The sequence below is a fragment of the Rhipicephalus sanguineus genome, chromosome 10, assembly GCF_013339695.2.
Source record: "Rhipicephalus sanguineus isolate Rsan-2018 chromosome 10, BIME_Rsan_1.4, whole genome shotgun sequence".
NCBI classification, from domain to species: Eukaryota; Metazoa; Arthropoda; class Arachnida; order Ixodida; family Ixodidae; genus Rhipicephalus; species Rhipicephalus sanguineus.
Window position 1 is genome coordinate 104,497,110 of NC_051185.1, and position 19,079 is coordinate 104,516,188.

General features: G+C 51.9%; 1 protein-coding gene across 1 annotated transcript; it reads left to right on the forward strand.

The window, feature by feature from the left end:
* Positions 1 to 12,995: 12,995 nt before the first annotated feature.
* Positions 12,996 to 14,882, forward strand: LOC119406625 (uncharacterized). Its single transcript, XM_037673358.1, has one exon. The coding sequence runs from the start codon at positions 12,996 to 12,998 to the stop codon at positions 14,880 to 14,882; it is 1,887 nt and encodes a 628-aa protein (XP_037529286.1).
* Positions 14,883 to 19,079: the final 4,197 nt, after the last annotated feature.

Genomic DNA, 19,079 nt, shown 5'->3' on the forward strand with positions numbered 1-19,079 from the left:
ATCTATCTAACCTATAACTTCAAATCCTATGACGTCATTGTGACATAACATAACGTGACATCACCCCATATCATCGTCGCTTGGCCAAGGAGGAAGGGGGCGATTGCGTAGGCACCGCAAAGTCACGTTAGGTATAGGAATCGGGGGCGGGGAGGAGTGCAGATAAGTACCAGCCACTAAGAATAAAGTGAAGAAGATGGCTTTAGCCGTCGAGTTGTTTTAGGCGAATACACAGTGAAGTGACCCTTTTCTTTTCCTCCGGTAAACGTCGCGACCTACAGCAGTGTGCAGAACTGGAATCTGGTCAGGGAGCATGTGCTTGTCAACAGTGAATGCAGGGGCGTAGCCAGAGTTTATGTTTATTACTTCTTTTTTTTTGGGGGGGGGCGACTTTCAGACACCCTTTATGTGTGCTCGTGCGTGTGTTTGCGAGAGTGCGTGCACATACACACATGCAAAATTGAAACATTTCGGTGGTTTGAACCCTCGAAACCCCCTCATCCCCCTCTTCGCCTGGTTATGTGAGAGATTATTTGCGTGTTGTCACGTGACGTATATTAGCACAAGTTTCCACCGCTGCTTTCTATCGTCGATGTAGTCTCAAGAGCTCTGGCTTTTCGCACTGCGATACAGCGATGCGTTGTCGACGTTGCCGTTTCCGCCTCGATGTAAAGCTGGTCTGTCTTTCCAAGACGTCTTTTACACAAAGCATGCGTTTGCCCAGAGAAAGCGGTCGGCACGTGGCAGCATGAAAAGCAAGCAATGTCTAGGCTCGCACACGTTGAGAACAAGGCCTGCTTGAAGTGCTGTATGTGGTTCTAGTCATCAGCTAAAGAAATAGCGATGTTAGAGTGCATCAATGAAGCGCCCTATATGTACGACACTGTGCATGTAAGCGTTAAACGTCAATTTTATCGAAACGAAGTGCATGCTACGGTGCGATGATGTGAATAGACAGTAATAGCTGAGCGGGTTTTCGAGCCAGCGCGCCCAGTGGCCGAGTAGAGAGGCGAAGTGTGCATGCGCGGTACACTCGAAAGCTGGCGTCTTTACGGAGCGAGCCGATCGCCCGCTCATTTCGTCTCCTCAACGAAGCGTGCGCAGCCGACGAGCGTTTTCCAATATGGCAGCCCCCAACACAAACGCCGGTGACATGTCGTCGGCGGCACCCTAATAAAATCAAATGAAAACGCCGTTTGCAATATTCTTTAGCGCAGTAACTTCAATTTTATTCGGCAGGTTTCGAAGCAAAGCATCTGCTAGATCGCCATTCACTTCAACTTTGTTCAACAGGTGGCGCATCAATGCGCACCGCTTTAAAGTTTATTTTATGCAGGGGTTTTACTCCGCTGAAACAAGACGGGAGACGCTCTGCTGTCACACTTCCTTTCGTGCTATGCTCCGCTGCCCTATCCGCTCGCCCGCTCGCACAGCTGGCTCGAAAACCCGCCTAGCTATTACTCACATTTAACATTCTTAAGTGTATTTCTCTGGTGTCGATCAACGCTTGAATATGGCTTACTGAGTCATAGGAATATATATGTAATGTTTGTTAGCGTAATAAAAGCCGAGCGAACACTGGAACCACAACTGTCGTTAACCCGACATGACTGTATCATAAGAGTACATATGCAATGTTTATTACCCTGTTATAAAATTAGATAGCCATCACTGTAATCACAATTGACGTTTTCACCGATATCACGCCGCACAAGATCTTAGTTTTCTAGTACTACTACTATATTGCAAAGGATCTTTTTTCATAGCAGTTTCAAGACCTGGGGTGGCTCTGGTAGAATACTTGACTGCAACGCAGAATGCCTGGCTTCGATTCCTATTCTTTGCATTCGTTGCGCTGCCGATGCCGGAATTTCCTAACGTTCTCTCGTTTGAATTACCAAAGTCTGATATTATTTGTTGTATGTATTTCTTTATTTCAGGCCTTTTTCAGTTTCACCCCTTTTCCTCCGTCAATCCTGCAACCGCCTTCCCTTTCCCCCTTTCACGATACTACTCCTTTCCCACTGGTCACGGGACCTTTTTTAGAAATCGCCGACTACACCGGCACATGGTTCGCATAGACAGCTTCGCTGTGAAGCAACAGTCAAAAGGCCGCTTGTGCATTCGCCTTAAACGACTCGATCGAAGGCGAAATCCATGTTCGTTTTCTTCGGCGTCGATTGTACCGATTTTCCTCCCCGAAAGCTTTCGCACTGCCTCAGTGATCGAAGGCAATACAAGCTTTCTGCCTCTTACGTGGTATGCACAAGGAGGTTTAAACCAGAAAAGGATTAAAACATAAGCATAAAAGTTTGAAAGATTAATAAGTAAGCCTGCATTGCAGTTAGACATGTGCGCCGGACCCAAAATCACCGGCGGCGGGGCGCCGGTATTTCCACCTCCGGCGGCGGCGCGCGAACGGCGCGGGGTTCATCGGACCGGCGGCGGCGTGGCGCGGGGGGGGGGGGGGGAGCGATAAATACACGCCGTAATGTTACATGAACGAGGGCCAGCAGCTTACTTGCTCCGATCTCACTTAACTCTACAAAACGCTGGTGTATGGCAATAGGGCCGCTCCCGGGAGAGACGCGGTTTTCGATCAGATTGTCGTATGAGTGGTCCGAGCGCGAAGCACTGAGATCACAGCGCTCACAGCGCGTAGAAGGTATACGAGCAGTGCGCTGGGAGATTTCTGCCAACATAGCGCGCGTGCCAGCGCTCTCGACCGCGCCCTTATAACCAAAGTTCACAGTTGCTGCTCGAGTATCCCCAGACATCCCTTCCTGCTCCTTCGCCCAGCAAATGACGGGCGGGGCGTTTCCTTCTGCTTGAGGAGCAATCGTCGGCAGGCCTCGCACGCGGGTTGATGTTATTATGTGTGACAGATATCGCCAGCTTGTTTCATCTCTGCTTTAGACATGTTCCTTGCCAACGCTCGCGAGCTTTTACTCGCGGGTAGAACATGCAATGCGCGGAGCGATGTTATCGATTTCGAGTTGATACGGAACATGACGGCGACGGTGAAAACCTTTACTGAATGTCCATACAATTGCTAGCGCAATAAAAAATATGCAAAAAACCATCAAAGCAGGCAAGCCTTTTTCCTGGAAAGCTGCATCGTCTCCGCTGTAAGGAGTGCGTCTGTTGGAAGAATCATATAATCCGACGCCTTTTCTATTGGTTTCGTTCTCGTCATCAATACCCTTCTTACAGGGGACATCTCCTCGCCTCTTATTTCTTCATAAAGCACGCGTACAACATCAGCACTAAGCGTTGAGCCGCTCATGATTGCGCGCTTGTCGGATACACTCTGTTATCTCTGCATGCGCCGTCGCAAACGCACAAAATGGAGCGAAATCAGTTAATTGCGCACGGTGGTCGTCCGAGAGAAGCAAGAGCGGGTGGGCGGCTGCATAGCAAAGCAGTATGGGAGACAATTCACAACTGGTATTTCTCGTATATAGACCAGTCGAGAGTATGTACCCTGATGATGTCATGTGAATCACTCTTTTGGCATCACGAAGTGCACCAAAAGACAAGAAACGCCAAGAGAGAATAAAGCGCTCGTTGTTTTTTGTTGTATTTTCAGAGGCTGATAGGGGGTCCTTTATAAAAACAGGGCGTGCAAACACGGACACAGGAGAGTAGTCAAGACACCAGAAACGCGGCTAACAACTGAAAAATCACACAGCGGTGGAACCGAAGCTAGACACAAATATTTATCTGCGCATTCCCATGTAAGAGGCCATACCTATCAATCATGTGCGAGTAGTGGTCTACGTGAGAGATAGCTGTTCACTCTCTCGACTTTGCTCTTATGTCCGTGTTTCCAAGTCATGTCTTCTTAACATGAATGCGTACCAACTGGCTCAGCTATATATTTTAAGTTTGCCATTCTCTTTACTTCTGTACTTATTTATCGATTTACTCGAGTAAGAATGAAAGCAAAAGCTGTACTAACGCACCGAGATATACATATTACTTATCTATTTTATTTATTTATGCACAGTGTACTAGGTCCAAGACTCCAAGAATATGCTATCCAGCGAGTTGGGTCGGCCCTTTAAGGCTGGAGGACGCAGCAGCGTTAAGGTCAGGCAATACTCGTGAGACTTCTGGAGAAGAAAAAGATACTACAACTTCTTGGGAGCTATTCTTGATGCGTTCATCCAAAGGAGATGTCCACAGTCCATTTCGGCAGAGAGCATTCAGTGATTCGAAAAAGCGGTGAGCCGTGATGTCACCTCGCTCTTGCCCACGTCGCCGCACCGAAACTGCCAGCACATTCCTATAGCGTAAGAAGAGAGTGGACGAAATGCACAGAAACAGGAACTTTTCAAGTCTGACTTTGCGTATGAATGTATCCCAGATGTTTGAGAACGATGCAGGGAATGCGTACCGACCTCACAGCTAGGTTAGACGGGCGGCCACATTAAACCTAAATCGATGGCTAACACGATCAAGAGACATTTGCATCGAAAATCGGATCTGTGAGGGCTGCGTTCGTTGCATTGAAGCGCATTCCGTCCCTATCATTTGTGTCGAGAGCGTTTGAAAGCTTCGTGATGGCATTATGGCGCTGCAGAACAAGAACCGGAAACAGGGCGCGCGCTTCTTGCCGAGCTCCCGCTATTCAGCGGCCGCTGAAGTGGACAGTTCATTACATGGACACATCGAGAAGAGCTCCTCCGGCGAAGTGCTGTATTTTACAAGGTGTGGGTTCGAGCTAGTTGGTACTCCATGATCAACACTTCTTGCGCAAAATTTTCTTAGACAACGGACGAAACAGACACGGACGGGCGCAAATTTCCAACTGAATTTATTATCAACATGTGACATATATATACATACAAATATAAGTATGACAAAACAAAAAAAATTGGCCGCGTATCTGCGTGCTTCGCTGCAAATGTCGTCTAAAGACGATAGAAGAGGCGCTGCGTGAGATATGGACGCCATCTGGCAATACGTCGGGAAACACGAGTGCTGTGTTGCGGGCTGGTACTCCCGGCGCAGCGGCAGGCGAAGACCGGCGGTTACCAACGCGACCGGTGGGGACGCCGGCCAGCCCGAACACGCTGTTTGGCGCGATGCGCCGAAGGAGAAGAAACGTCCGCACTCAACGAGTACTCTCCACACACTCTTTTATTTGCACGTCGCCTGGGTAAAACAGCAATGCCAGAGCGGCGCCCCCTGTCATTCGTACAATGCAATACTGAACCGAAACCGAAACACAACATGAGCTTGTGCAGAGGGCACGGAGGAAGACAAGATTCAGCGCAGTCGCATTTTCAGCGCAGCTTAAGAAACTAGGGTTGTAACATTGTAGGGCGAGTAGGGCCAGAAGGACCGTCACGACGAAAACCTGCCTCCTCAATCGTATTCGCCTGGAACGTTGGTGTGGCTTCGCGTTCCCTCATCCACTCCTGGCCTTTCCACAAATCTACTGCCTAAGTACGAAGGCCCCTACCGCGTCCTACGTCAAGCATCCCCAGTTAACTATATGATTGAGCCTGTTCAATCATCTACGGGCCGCCGTCGTCGCGGCCGCGAGACTGTTCACGTCGATCGACTGAAGCCGCATTATGACCCACCAGCTGTACCTGTTCCTTAGGTCGCCAGGATGGCTCCTTTTCCGCGGGGGAGCTGATTTGTAACATGGTACGGCGCAGACAAGAACGCCTGCGAAAGAAGAAGACGAAGACGGTGGCTGTTGGCGCTCGCGCTTGCTCGGCTTGGAGCGCTGATCGCTTCAGCTGTGGCAATCTTTTAATAAACGCGTTACTGTCTCAACGTTAAACGCATACCATCAAGGTCATTAAAATTGCGTATCTATGTATTTTCTGTTAAAGGAACACACCGCCTAATGCTTACCTAGTGATGTTGCGCCTCAGATATGCGTAATGTTTGCTTTTTGATCAACAATGTACACAAGTATGAACCTAGTCAGCAGTTCACTATGGCTGGACCTTGGGCAAGTGGTTCAACTTTGGCCGAGTGGTTGAATCGAGGGACGTGCCGACAAACAGAAAGACAGACAGAAAGACAGACCAAAATTTCTGCGTTTAAGTTCCCCAGGAAAGACTATCGTCTTTGAAACACCAACGGCACATGTGTGCAGTGTGTCAGCGCGCATCAGCTACTCACTCCCCCAAATGTAGTGTTCCTTCCAAGAAGGCCATTTGCTTCTGTGTCAATGAAACTGATGTCATGCTCACGCAGTTGCCGCCCTCCCGTTGCATTTCGGCTGCCTCCACAATCTATCGCGTGCGTTATCCCCGTCATGAAAAACAATAGTACATGGTAATGCAACGGTTTGCATGCATACAGTCACGGCATTGAAGGGCCAAATTTCCATCCCTGCCCCCTTCCACCCTGTTCGCATGCTCACGCAGGCGGTTCGCCCGTCCGTGTCTGTTTCTTCCGTTGTCTAAGAAAATTCTGCGCAAAAAGTGTTGGGCTGTATTTTATTTCCAGAATCCCCATTCAAATTAAAAGAAAAGACTAACGGCGGCGCACCGCCATTATTTCGCGGCGGCGGCGCAAGCGGCATGACCAAAAACACACGGCGGCGGCGGCGCACACCTCTAATGCAGTACTAAGTTGTGGTGAAATAGTGAAGAAGACGAGGACAGTAGCGAGGAATGCGACACGTTGCGGACAAAAATGGGGCGCGTGGTGGTGGCGGCGAAGAAAAAAAATCATAGCATATCCACGGAGTGAATGATGATGAGTGGGCGAAGCTGCGGAGGTTCATCGGTAAACCGTGAATCTTCCGCGAATTCTGCCCAGTACATCATCACCGACGTGAGATCGGGCGCGTTTATACTAAAGGTTCGATGAATTGTGACGACTTGCAGCTCACTTTAATTTTACATGTACGCTGTGAATTTTCATTGTTTAGAAAACCATTGCTTTAGAAAACCATTGCTTTAGAAAACATCTGGCGTCTTTCGTTAAGCAGCTGGCGTCTTTTCGTTTTGCTTTAGAAACATCTGGCGTTCTTTCGTTTTGCTTTTACAAAACATCTGGCGTCTTTCGTTGGTTTATTTCATCAATCAACGGCGTTTTGAACAAAATTTTTATTGTTTAATCACGCACAGGAGAAATCTCACCAGGCACTACCTTGGAGGTAAACAATGGCTGCTAATGGGAATGAGAGACAGAAAAAGTCGGCTTTTAGCTAACACTTACACTTCTGCTTCTACTAACGTTTCCTACTGGAACATGCCAATGGCTGCTAATGGGGAGTGAGAGACAGAAGAATTCGGCTTTTAGTTAACGCGCACGCTGCGAATTTTTTATTGTTCAACAACGCACAGGAAAAATCTCCCACCGGCACCACCTTGGAGGTCAAAGCGTAAGACTTGTTACGGACTACGACTACTACTACTACTACTACGACGACGACGACTACGAGGGACGAACGGGTGCCGCCTTAAGGAGCTTCGCCCCTAAAAAAGGAAGAAGAAGCAAGGAGCTGGCGGGAGTGGCCACGGAGGCACAGCGTTCGAGAGGCTACGTTCGTGAGGGCTACCCGGGACAACCGCTGGGCAGCCTCCTGACGGGTCGCGCTCCTGCGGGCGCTAGTGACCAAGGTGTCCGTGTCCTGCCCGGTACCTGGCCGGTTCCTGCCTGCTTCTTTCCTGCGCTTGCTGGTTCCGGTCTGCCTGCCTGAACGCGTGGTCCACCACCACTCACCCTGCTGCTCACCTAGCCACGCCACTACGTCCCGTCTATCTGCTGAGACGGTCGACCGTCGGCCTGCTGCGCTGCAGACGTTTACCCGGGACGGGAGCAGGACGTCAACGAATGTGAGCGCATCACTCTAGGACATTCCACGCGTGTTGACATTTTCGTTTGAAGTGTATTTGGGGGATATCTGTTATGCGTGTATTGTCTTCGAAGCTTGTTGCTGCTTGATAATATATGTTGCTTACCAGCCTTATCGTGCACGGCTCCTTCCTTCATTGCACCGTACATGAATCAAAGTGACGGTCCGCACCTTACTCTTTACATTTCTGGCGTCCATCTTTCAACCACCGCACGTGAACAAAGTGAGGCTCTCAAAAGATGTTAAGAGAGCTTAGTCCTGTCGCGCGGACGCCAGAAATGTAAAGAGTAAGGTGCGGACCGTCACTTTGATTCATGTACGGTGCAATGAAGGAAGGAGCCGTGCACGATAAGGCTGGTAAGCAACATATATTATCAAGCAGCAACAAGCTTCGAAGACAATACACGCATAACAGATATCCCCAAATACACTTCAAACGAAAATGTCAAAACGCGTGGAATGTCCTAGAGTGATGCGCTCACATTCGTTGACGTCCTGCTCACGTCCCGGGTAAACGTCTGCAGCACAGCAGGCCGACGGTCGACCGTCTCAGCAGATAGACGGGACGTAGCGGCGTGGCTAGGTGAGCAGCAGGGTGAGTGGTGGTGGACCGGAACCAGCAAGCGCAGGAAAGAAGCAGGCAGGAACCGGCCAGGTACCGGGCAGGACACGGACACCTTGGTCACTAGCGCCCGCAGGAGCGCGACCCGTCAGGAGGCTGCCCAGCGGTTGTCCCGGGTAGCCCTCACGAACGTGGCCTCTCGAACGCTGTGCCTCCGTGGCCACTCCCGCCAGCTCCTTGCTTCTTCCTTTTAGATGCGAAGTATCTTAAGGCGGAGCTCAATCCGGTGGTGGTGGTGGTGTGCGGCGTGACCACCCTTACTGCGCATGCGCATACCCTCTCCACACACCTCCTCTCCACTCACCCTCTCCCCTTCCCCTCTCCACATTCCCTTTCCACTTTCCTTTTCCACTTTCCCTCGCCACTTTCCCTCTCCCCTCCCCCTTTGCCCCTCCCCTCTCCACTTTCCCTCTCCCCTTCCTCTCGCCACTTTCCCTCTCCCCTCCCCCTCTCCCATACCCCTCTCCCCTCCCCCTTTCCACTCTTTCACTGAAACGCGGGCTAGACATGCCGAAATTCTCTCCTGCGCAACGCCGCGATGAGCTCGAGCGCATGCGCGTCCCCTCCCCTTCTCCCTCCTCTCCTACGCTGCCCCCTCTCGCCCGCCTGTCGACCGCGTTCCCCGCTCGCCCTGTGAGAATTAACGGCCGCGCTAGATGGAAGATACGACGCGCGTAGCGTCCCTCTTCGCGTTCCACGACGCGAGGTCGGTAGCATGCCCAACGAACGCCAACGAAACGCGATCGTGCAAGTGCTCTGGCTTCGCATCGCCTCATGGTCCCCTTTAGCGGGAGATGGTGTAATTGTTTTAAAGACGATAGTCTTTCTTGGGATACTTAAACGGAGAAATTTTGGTCTGTCCTTCTGTCTGTCTTTCTGTTTGTCGGCACGTCACTCGATTCAGATACTCGGCCAGAGTTGAACCACTTGCCCAAGGGCCAGCCATCTTGAACTGGTACGGCTGTTCATACTTGTGAACGATGTCGATCAAAAAGCAAATATCACGCATATCTGAGGCGCAACATCACTAGATAAGTATTAGGTGGTGTGTTCCTTTAATAGAAAATGCATACATACGTAATTCCAAAGACCCTGCTTTCTTAAGCTGCGCTGAAAAATGCGACTGCGCTGAAACTTGCCTTCCTCTGTGCCCTCTTCACGAGCTCATTGTTGTGTTTCGGTTTCGGTTCTGTATTGCACTGTACAAATGCTATGGGGCGCCGCTCCGGCATTCCTGTTTTACGCAGGCGACGTGTAAATAAAAGAGTGTGTGGAGAGTACTAGTTGAGTGCGGACGTTTCTTCTGCTTCAGCGCATCGCGCCAAACCGCGTGTTCGGGCTGGTTGGCGTCCCCACCGGTCGCGTTGGTCACCGCCGGTCTTCGCCTGCTGCTGTGCCGGGACTACCAGCCCGCAACACAGCACTCATGTTTCCCGACGTATTGCCAGATGGCGCCCATATCTTACGCAGCGCCTCTTCTATCGTCTTTAGACGACATTTGCAGCGAAGCACGCAGATACGCGGCCAATTTTTTCTTCGCCGCCACCACCACGCGCCCCATTTTTGTCCGCAACGTGTCGCATTCCTCGCTACTGTCCTCGTCTTCTTCACTATTTCACCACATAAATACTCTATTGCCGGAGAGCTGGTTGCAGCTGTTGTTAACACATATATTTCGTATACGTGACAGGTCTACACTGCCATTGGAGCCACTTAACAGGAAAACGTATACTTAGTGCTTATCCTCTTCTGCCACCATAGTTTCACAAGTCAGTCACGCGGCGTTTCGCTAACTATACCGTCGACATTTGTCTCAAACATGATACCATTAAAGGATGAACAAACTTTCCAGCAAAGCATTGCCTCTTTTAGCAATGTGCCTTACTAGATCCCCTGAAAGTATTAGATGGGAAGCAGCTTTTGAGCTGGGCTTTGTCCGTAGTTCCATTGGCGACCGTCCGCTTTCTAAAACCTACCATAGCCATCCGTGACATATTGATTGCGCGCTCTCGCTAAGGAGAAGTCTTCTTCGTCTTGTTCTTCCACCGCCATGATGATGATACGTGCAGAGCACTTTAGGGGCCCGGGCTGCCGTATGCTGTCCTAGCGTGGCGTAACGCAGACAAAACCACGTGGGGGGTGGATGGGGAGATCTTTTGGATGAGGATGTGTGAGCACTGGCTCCCGCTTCGCAAAATGATTTCTGTGTTTTCGTTTGTGCCCACTTCGACGGTTTTAGCACCAACGTACTCGTAAAGTTGTGGCGATTACGTCGATACTCGATTTTTTGAGGTTGGTGGACTTTTTGCGATATTATCGCCCTTTTTCGTCCGGACCACGGCGCTGCAGAGCAAACGCTAACCGCGTTTGGGCTGACGCGGCGAGGTGCTGCGGTGTCCGGCTCTTTTCTCGCTTGTGCGGACACTGAGACTGTGCAGGGATGGAAGTGGAAGGGGAGCCTCTGTCTCCCGAAGAGTTTCGCAAGGATTCCGGATGGCAAACAGTAGCTGCCAGGTGCTCCCGAACCAAATCGGCGCCCGTCGAGCCAGCTGGCGCCATTTCCACCGGCGCTAACCCAAACGAAGATGTGGCCGCCCAAGGTCGTCGAGACCGCGGCACAGCTAAAGCGAAGATTATTCGGGGTGGAAGGAAGCCTCCGCTGCCCAAAGACGACGTGAAGATCATCGACAGGCCGAGGGGAGGTTTGAACACCAGCAAGGTGGGCCCGACCGTTGTGGCCGAGGTCATATGGTACGCAGTCGCCATCGACTCGGCGACGCGGGACTCGGACACAATGTGCCCGAATTTGCAACAAAACATCATGGTCGTCAGTACTCCCAGCAGAGAGAACGTGACCCGTTACATCAAGGTCGAATGCATCGCCGTTGGCTGTCAGCAGCACGAAGTCAATGCGTACGAAGCGGCGCCCCACTCCACGTGCAAGGGCGTCGTCCGTTAACATAGCACCAAGTGACGGCCCGGAGGAGCTCGACTGCAAGATCTTCACCTCGAAGAACCCGCTGGCCCTGGGAGCCAAACGAATCAGGAACACGGGCACCGTGGTTGTGGTCTTCGACGTCTATAAGGTGCCGAACTACGTCTCGTGCGGCGGTACGCTCGTCAGGTGTACCTTGTATCGAAAGCATGTGGAGGTGTGATACGCATGTGGCCGCCTTGGGCATCGAACAGACGTCTGCCCTTATCCAGACGAAGCCGTGTGCAGGGGATGCGGCATGGCCAACCTGGACGAACAACACAAGTGCGACCCCAAGTGCAGACTGTGAGCCGGTCGGCACCTCACCGCCGCCAAGGAGTGCAAGGAGAGGTACCAGACAACGTACCTCGTCAGACGCAGACGCGGATAGCAATCCCGTGGCAACAGAAGGAAATCTCCGGCCTTCGCCAAAGACGACCGACAATTCCCGACTCACGCCGGTCGCTGCGCGTCCTGCGGAAGCTCCAGGTCCAGAAGTCCCTCTCCGCCGGCTACCTCCGGGCCTTCCGAACGCCGTTCTAGGTGCAGAAGGATATCCAAGTCCAGGGGCAAATCCGGATTCAGGGGAAAGTCCAGGAGCCGTTCCCGGAGCCGCTCCGTCTACAGGACCCGATCCGGTTCCAGCTTCGGTCAGCAGAGAAAGAGGAAGTCGAACCTAACCTGGGCCGAGAAGCTTCGTGGCGGCTCCGAAGCGGGACTTTCTCGGGGCCCAGGCGACCCGCTCCCAGAGCAAGCTAAGGACGGCGAGGTAATGCGCCTTCATACGGAAAACGCGGAATTAAAGGAAATTATCAAAAAGATGGCTAGCGAAAGGACAGAGATGAAGAAATTGGTTATCAGTCAGAGTGCTTCGGGGAAAGCGTCGGCGCCCAACACCACAGAAGTACCGTTTCCGGCTAGCGACTCAGCCGGGGCCCCCAAGCACCGGGCACATTCCAGTAAGGAACAATCAGGCTCGCAAATTAATGAGATAAGGGCATGTTGGCCACCCTCACTACAAGTGTGCAGCAGTTACAGCAACGTTTAGCACAAGTGCAAGTCGCCCTAGGGGACCCTTAGCGAGGCCTAAGTACGCTGGCCGATCGCATGGACGCCCTCGATCGTCTTGTAATACCAAGTAATACGTCGGCAACTCCAATGCAGGTCGTTGTTCCGGACGCGTCGGGGAATAGAATCAGGGCTACGAGCACATCAGCGCATCAGAGTGGGGGGGGGGCACTTTTTACGTGCGGCTTCGCTTACAGTGGGCAGTACAGAATATCTGCCTAATCATGGATAGCTTCAAAGAAAATTTCAGAATTGGGCAATGGAATTGCAGGGGGTACTCCACCAAGAGGGCTCCGTTGCAGCAATACTTTAGATCAGTAGGTAACAAACCACAGGTAATAGCATTACAGGAAACCCTCGTTTCTGCCGCATCCCTTTCTGGTTATCGGGCTGTCTCCGAGCAGCCCGGCGGTCGGGGAGTATGCACGTTAGTGGATAAAACGCATACGCACTTGTCTCACGATCTGAAGCTGGTGAGTTGCACGGTTGAATATGTCATGTTGGAACTTCTGCTGAACACGCGACAACGCAACCAGCTAAGAAACAGCGTGTTTATACTCAATGTTTACAGTAATCCCACGGACTCCCGACAGCAGTTCAAGACGATACTCAATAAGTCCGTCGACCTGACCGGCACCCATCCCCTTCTCGCCGTCGGGGACTTCAATGCCCCGTACGGATTATGGGGCTACGTCTACGACACGAGCAAGGGCCGGGGTCTGTGGCAGAACGCCAACGAAATGGGCCTCACGCTCATCACGGGCAAGGCGTTCCCGACCCGTATCGGCAACTCAGTGACGAGGGACATCACCCCCGATCTGGCATTCGTGAAGAACGTTGACGCAGCCGAGTGGAGTAACACCGCAATGGATTTTGGTAGCGACCATTACGTGCTCGAGACTCGCTTCGACGTCGCCCGATGTAAAACAAGAGAGTGTACCGTCACAGATTGGGATCACTTTCGCAAGCTCCGCGGCAACGAAAGGGCACCCGCTCCCAGAGACCTGGAAGACTGGTGCGAGGGAATCAAGAGTGACGCGGAGAGATCCACTAAGAAGATCGTCACCGAACTGCAGGTAGAGATGATGGATAGCAGTCTAGCCCATCTGGCTGAGTCCAAGCAGGCGCTGCTCCTCCGATGTAAGGGAGAAAGGTTCAACCGAAGACTGCGGAAAAAGATCTCAGAGCTCAACAAGGCCATCGAAGATCACTGTCGGACCCTGTGCAAGCAGCAATGGGACGAGGTCTGCGACTCGATCGACGGCCAGACGCGCAACGGCAAAGCCAGGCGCTTGCTCAAACATCTCCTCGACGAGGGTTGCAAGAGATCCAATAGAAGACACACGCTTGCCAGAGCCCTGCACGAAGCTACCAGATCCTGTTCCAGGGACAAGTTGGTTGCCAAGCTCTTGGAGAAGTATCTGCCCGTAAAGCACGGCGATGAGGAGGTACAGTTTCCCGAGAACCTTGGCCCGGCCCGTCCGGAGCTGGACGAGGACTTCACCGTGGCGGAAGTCAGGCAAGCCATTTTTGCACTCAACAGCAAGTCGGCGCCGCGTTCCTACGGCATCACCAATAAGATGCTGCGGAATCTCGACGACCGTTCGATTGAATACGTCAACGAGAAGATCAACGAGAGGTGGAGAAACGGCAGTGTCCCAGAAAAATCGAAGACCACCAACACCGTCCTGATCCACAAACAAGGCAAGGCTCCGAATGTTGATAACCTCTGTCCCATCTATCTGACGTCTTGCGTCGGGATAGGGGCGGAGCACGTCGTTCTCAACAGAATAAGCAGATATCTCGAAGACAACAGCGTCTATAGCCACAACATGATTGGCTTCCGAGCCGGCCTGCCGACGCAGGACGCCATGAAGATGATCAAACATCAAATCATCGACCTCAATACCAGGGACCCCAGGGCCTTGCTCGGACTCGACCTCGAGAAGGCGTTTGACAAAGCTCTCCATGCATACATCCTGGCTTCTGTCGCGGACCTCGAACTGGGCCCCAGACTGTATACCTACGTTCGGTCCTTCCTGACCGGAAGGAAAGCGAAGCTGCGATTTGGTGACTTCGTCTCCGACGAAGTGCTCCTGGGCCTACGGGGTACGCCGCAAGTCTGTTATTTCGCCCACTCTCTTCAACATCTGCATGGTCGGACTCTTGAGGAAGCTGGCCCAAGTCGAAGGTATCATGACATCACGATCTGCTCCACCGGCGGTAGTGAGGGCCAAGTAGAAAGTGCCCTGCAAGATGCCGTAGACGTCTCGGAAGACTACCTGCTACCCACCGGACTCAGGTGCAACACGACCAAATCCAAAGCACCTGCTTTACAGAAAAGAAAAATGGGGCAGACCCAAGAGCTGGAAGCCGGTCTCTGAAAGTGACATTCACCTATTCACTCGGAGCGGCGACCCGATACCCAAGGTCGACATCATCAGAGTTCTGGGTATGTTCATCGAATCGCGTGGTGGCAACGGCACTGCGTTGCACAAGATCATCTCAAAAACCGCTAACGCTTTTCGCCTCGTTCGAAGGGTCACGAACAGACGTCGAGGCATAAAGGAGGACAACCTGCTTCGGCTCATCAACGCCTTTGAGCTGTGTCACTTCACCTACACGGTGGCCATGCACAACTGGCTCAGAGCAGAGCGGGACAATCTGAATGCCCTCATTAGAAAAATCGTCAAGCGAGCACTCGGGCTGCCTGTCCGAACGCACACCGAGGACATCCTCCGGCTAGGCATACATAACATCATGGAGGAAATTGCCGTGGCTCAGGAACGGGCCCAGCTAACTCGGCTCTCCACCACGCCGGCCGGTAGGCGGATTCTAGAGGAGAGTGGACTCACCCTACCAAGAACTTGGGTAGCAACAGCCAAATCCCAGAGAAATAAGGGAGAAGCTCGTCGTCACTCCGCTGCCCCGCAAGGTCCATCCTGTGCACAACGCAGGTCATCGCAAGGCAAGAGCGTCAAAGATACTAAAGCAAATCACCAATGATAAGATTGAAGCAAGCTTCGTGGACGCCGCCGCGTACCGAGACAGCAAGGCTTTTGCGCTTGCCGTCGTGGACGCGCTGGGCAAAGTCATCAACTGTGCCTCGATTCGGACGACCAGACCCCCGAAGTGGCCGAGCAAGTGGCCATTGCACTCGTCATGCAAGACGGTCGGAGAGACAACGTTTATAGCGATTCGAAAGCGGCCGTCAGGCATTCCAGAAAGGCCGGGTAGCCCGGCAGGTAATTGAAATCTTGAAAGGCTCCAAAAACAGTGACAGCTCCACACACTCCATCTGTTGGTTCTCTGCCCACGTCGGGCCGTACGAAACGGTTCCTCTGAACCTCAACGAGTCTGCCCACGAGGCTGCGCCTTTACCGACCGCGCTGCGCTAGGACCGGGCGACTTTTCCCCCGGACACTGGGACGCTCCTAGCACGCACAAGGAAATTACTAAATTCTTTTACTTAGAGAGAACGGTCTTCCCGCCGCCTCATTCCAAGCTAAGCAGCCCGCAGGCGGTCACGCTCACACTCCTGCAAACTAACTCCTACCCAAATCCGGCGTCTCTAAATAGCATATATTCGGGAACTTACCCGAATAGTTCTTGCGAGGCCTGTCACTAGGCTGCTACTCTATCTCACATGCTCTGGGAGTGCGAGTCGCTGAGCCCGAAGTTCACCAAGGAAGAGTGGGACGCGCTCCTACGAAGTCCCGTCTATGAGGACCAGATCCTGGCCGCCCAGCGCGCCCGTGATCGGGCCGGCAGGCTACACCTGTCGGTCCCGTCGTGGGATTAGCCGGGTGCGCGATTATTCGCGTTTTTCTGGTCCAAATAAACGTTTATTCACTCACTCACTCACCACGTGTGCTGGCGCGCGCTCGCGCGTTCGGGCCTGTGTAAGGGGCTGGGTAAGACGCTGTGGCCCCTCCCGCTTACACTCTCTCAGCAATCACGTGATGGCGTTGGGGGACGAGATTCTGCAGACGTGCGATGAACCCGCGTGGTATGCTCCAACAAGAGTTCGGGACGAGTAACAGCAATAGCAACTACAGTGAATTCATGTGTGTTCCACATGCAAGGACGCGTTAACATCGGGCAAGGTGCCCGTGATGAACGGAACTTTAAGTCGACCCATACGCTCCTTCGCATCCCCACATGGTTACCTTTAGTGGGAGATGGTGAATTTTTTTTCCTTTCTTCTTGCTTAGCTATGGATTACAGCTAGAGGGGGACCACTCGCGGATTGATAATCGCTATCGGTGGCTAATCATGGAGGAATAAAAAATCTGAAGAGGGGCCCTGACGTCATTCTCTATGAAGCCTCGATGAAGCCGGAAGTCGGCCATATTGACTGCGCAGATTCTCCACTCTTGTTTACATGCGAACAGCGCAGTAGAAGGAACGTCTCTCTTTCCGGCTCGAAAACCACGTGCATGCCCGACGCGTGTGCCGTGACGATCCGAAACCAACGGAACGGAAATCAACACGCTGGGCCACCGCGATGCCGTTGGGGAAATTTTCCTCTTGAGCTGAAAGAAGTTGATATGCGCATTTGTAATTAAACTGTAAGATCTTGCTTTTTTAGCTTATATCAAAATAAAGATGCCATATCGGACCAGCCAAGGTACTGTTGCGACGACTAAGCGCCTCCAGTTTGCATAGCTTTTTTTGAACGCATTAGTTTCATGCTCTTTGTTTCCATCTGTTTGGGCTTTCAGCTAGCCTGCGAGCTAGAAGCGATAATACGATAAAATCCGTGCAATCTTACAATAAAGAAATGACCGGCAGAACCCGCGCTTCACATACGTGTAGTACATTCCGAGATATAGATCCATGGCTAAACCATCGGCAGGTTCCAAACTCAAATACGTAGTTCGGTCGTGGCTTGATGAATCGTTCTTAGATATTGAACCAGTTTTGGCCGGCCAGGCGCCAGGGAAATGTGGCGAAGAACACGAAATTATATATATGATGCCCCATTTCATCTTCCGGGGCTTAAATGTTTCGTCCGCTGTGACAAGCACGAACACTGCACAACCGTCACTGACCTGCACGGAGTTCAACGTGCACAGTTGTTACGTTCTGTCATAGCGCTCGAGCATGATTTCACTGAACACGTCAAATCTTCATATGCTTCGTCCGCTGTGCGGTACGTGATAAGCGCTCGTTCTACGCACTGTGCACCCCGTGGCTACATACAGGTTCCATAAACGTTGTTGCATATAACAACCACCGGGAGAACGCTGCTGAGCTAACAAAGCGGCAAAGAATGGCTACTGTTCGGCACGGTTGGGTACGAGACCTACGGAAGCGCACATGCCATCGCCGCTACAAAACACGGCGCGCCAAGTAACCTTCGCAACGCCGCCATTGTTCCTAATCCAATTGGCGGATAAAACGTCACTTCTTCCACACTTCTCTCCCAGCGCTCTGGCTTTGCTCGCCCTCTCCTTACTTCTTCCTTCTTTCATGTGGCTAATACACCTGTCCTTAGAGTCGCGCGCGCCATCATGCACCGACGCAGTGCAGCACGCGGAAAAAAGAGCTCCGAAATCAGTCCTCTACTTCTGCCGCGCATTCAGGCTTGGCGTAAGGCACGTGGTTCGTAACCTCATACGCCATTTCCGGACATCATTATGCGATGTTCACTGATAGGTACATCGTGTTGATAGTCGAGGGCTACGGTGTAAACCATGTTCTATCAGTCAAGGAATGTCTAGCGGCGCTGCTGAATCTAGTAGCAACAATCTTAGTAATAAATTCGCTGAGAGCGCACGCCTTTTTTGTGCGCGCGCGAGATTGTTCTGCGCCGCACAATTCTGCGGCGCAGAGCGTTCTCGTAAACTGATTGGAGAATTCTTTATACTGGAGAAGATTCACGCACGCATGGTCCTCCTAAGCATACACAGCTCTGTGCAGCGCCATTTTTCAAAGCGCACGACTTGTCTAAATTTGCATTGTCAGACATCAACTATATGTTCCGCTTTGTAACGAAGAAAAAGAAACGAGATACGTTTTTAACATCAAAGTGTTTTATGCCGGGTCCATCAAGACTTTCATGACGTACTTCCGTCACGGAAATACGTAAGCAAAATGAACGCCATTAGATTGCAAAGACAAACTACAAGAAAAAGTTCCGTTAACAGGAGTCGAACCCATCACCTCTTAGTCGGTGACGATGGCCGGCGGGCGTTCAGCCCACTGAGCTACCGCCAAAGACATAACGGAGGCTACATGAACGCGCCTTTTATATCCATACTTTCTGTCTCGCAGTGCTTTTGGATGGATGGGTAGGGTGCTACGAGCGTGCCCTTTATTGGGGTGTGGTGACATGTGTGCCACCAGGCTAGAGAAAAAAAAAAGAATCGCACCGTTGCTACGACCGTCCCATTCGGCGCGTTTCCAATAGAAGTGTAATTTCGTCAACGCTTTAACACACCGCGAGATGGTGGCTTTACCCAAGCCTAGCTCATTACATCCATCCATATAAAATATTAGCTCTCCTACGTTCGCGTTCCCCGCTCGCCCTGTGAGAATAGACCTTTTTCAAGCACACTAGCACCACTAACGGGCGC

Bases quoted from the DNA above. Each gene is read 5' to 3' on its own strand.
- LOC119406625 (XM_037673358.1), top strand. From the start codon at position 12,996: ATGTTGGAACTTCTGCTGAACACGCGACAACGCAACCAGCTAAGAAAC.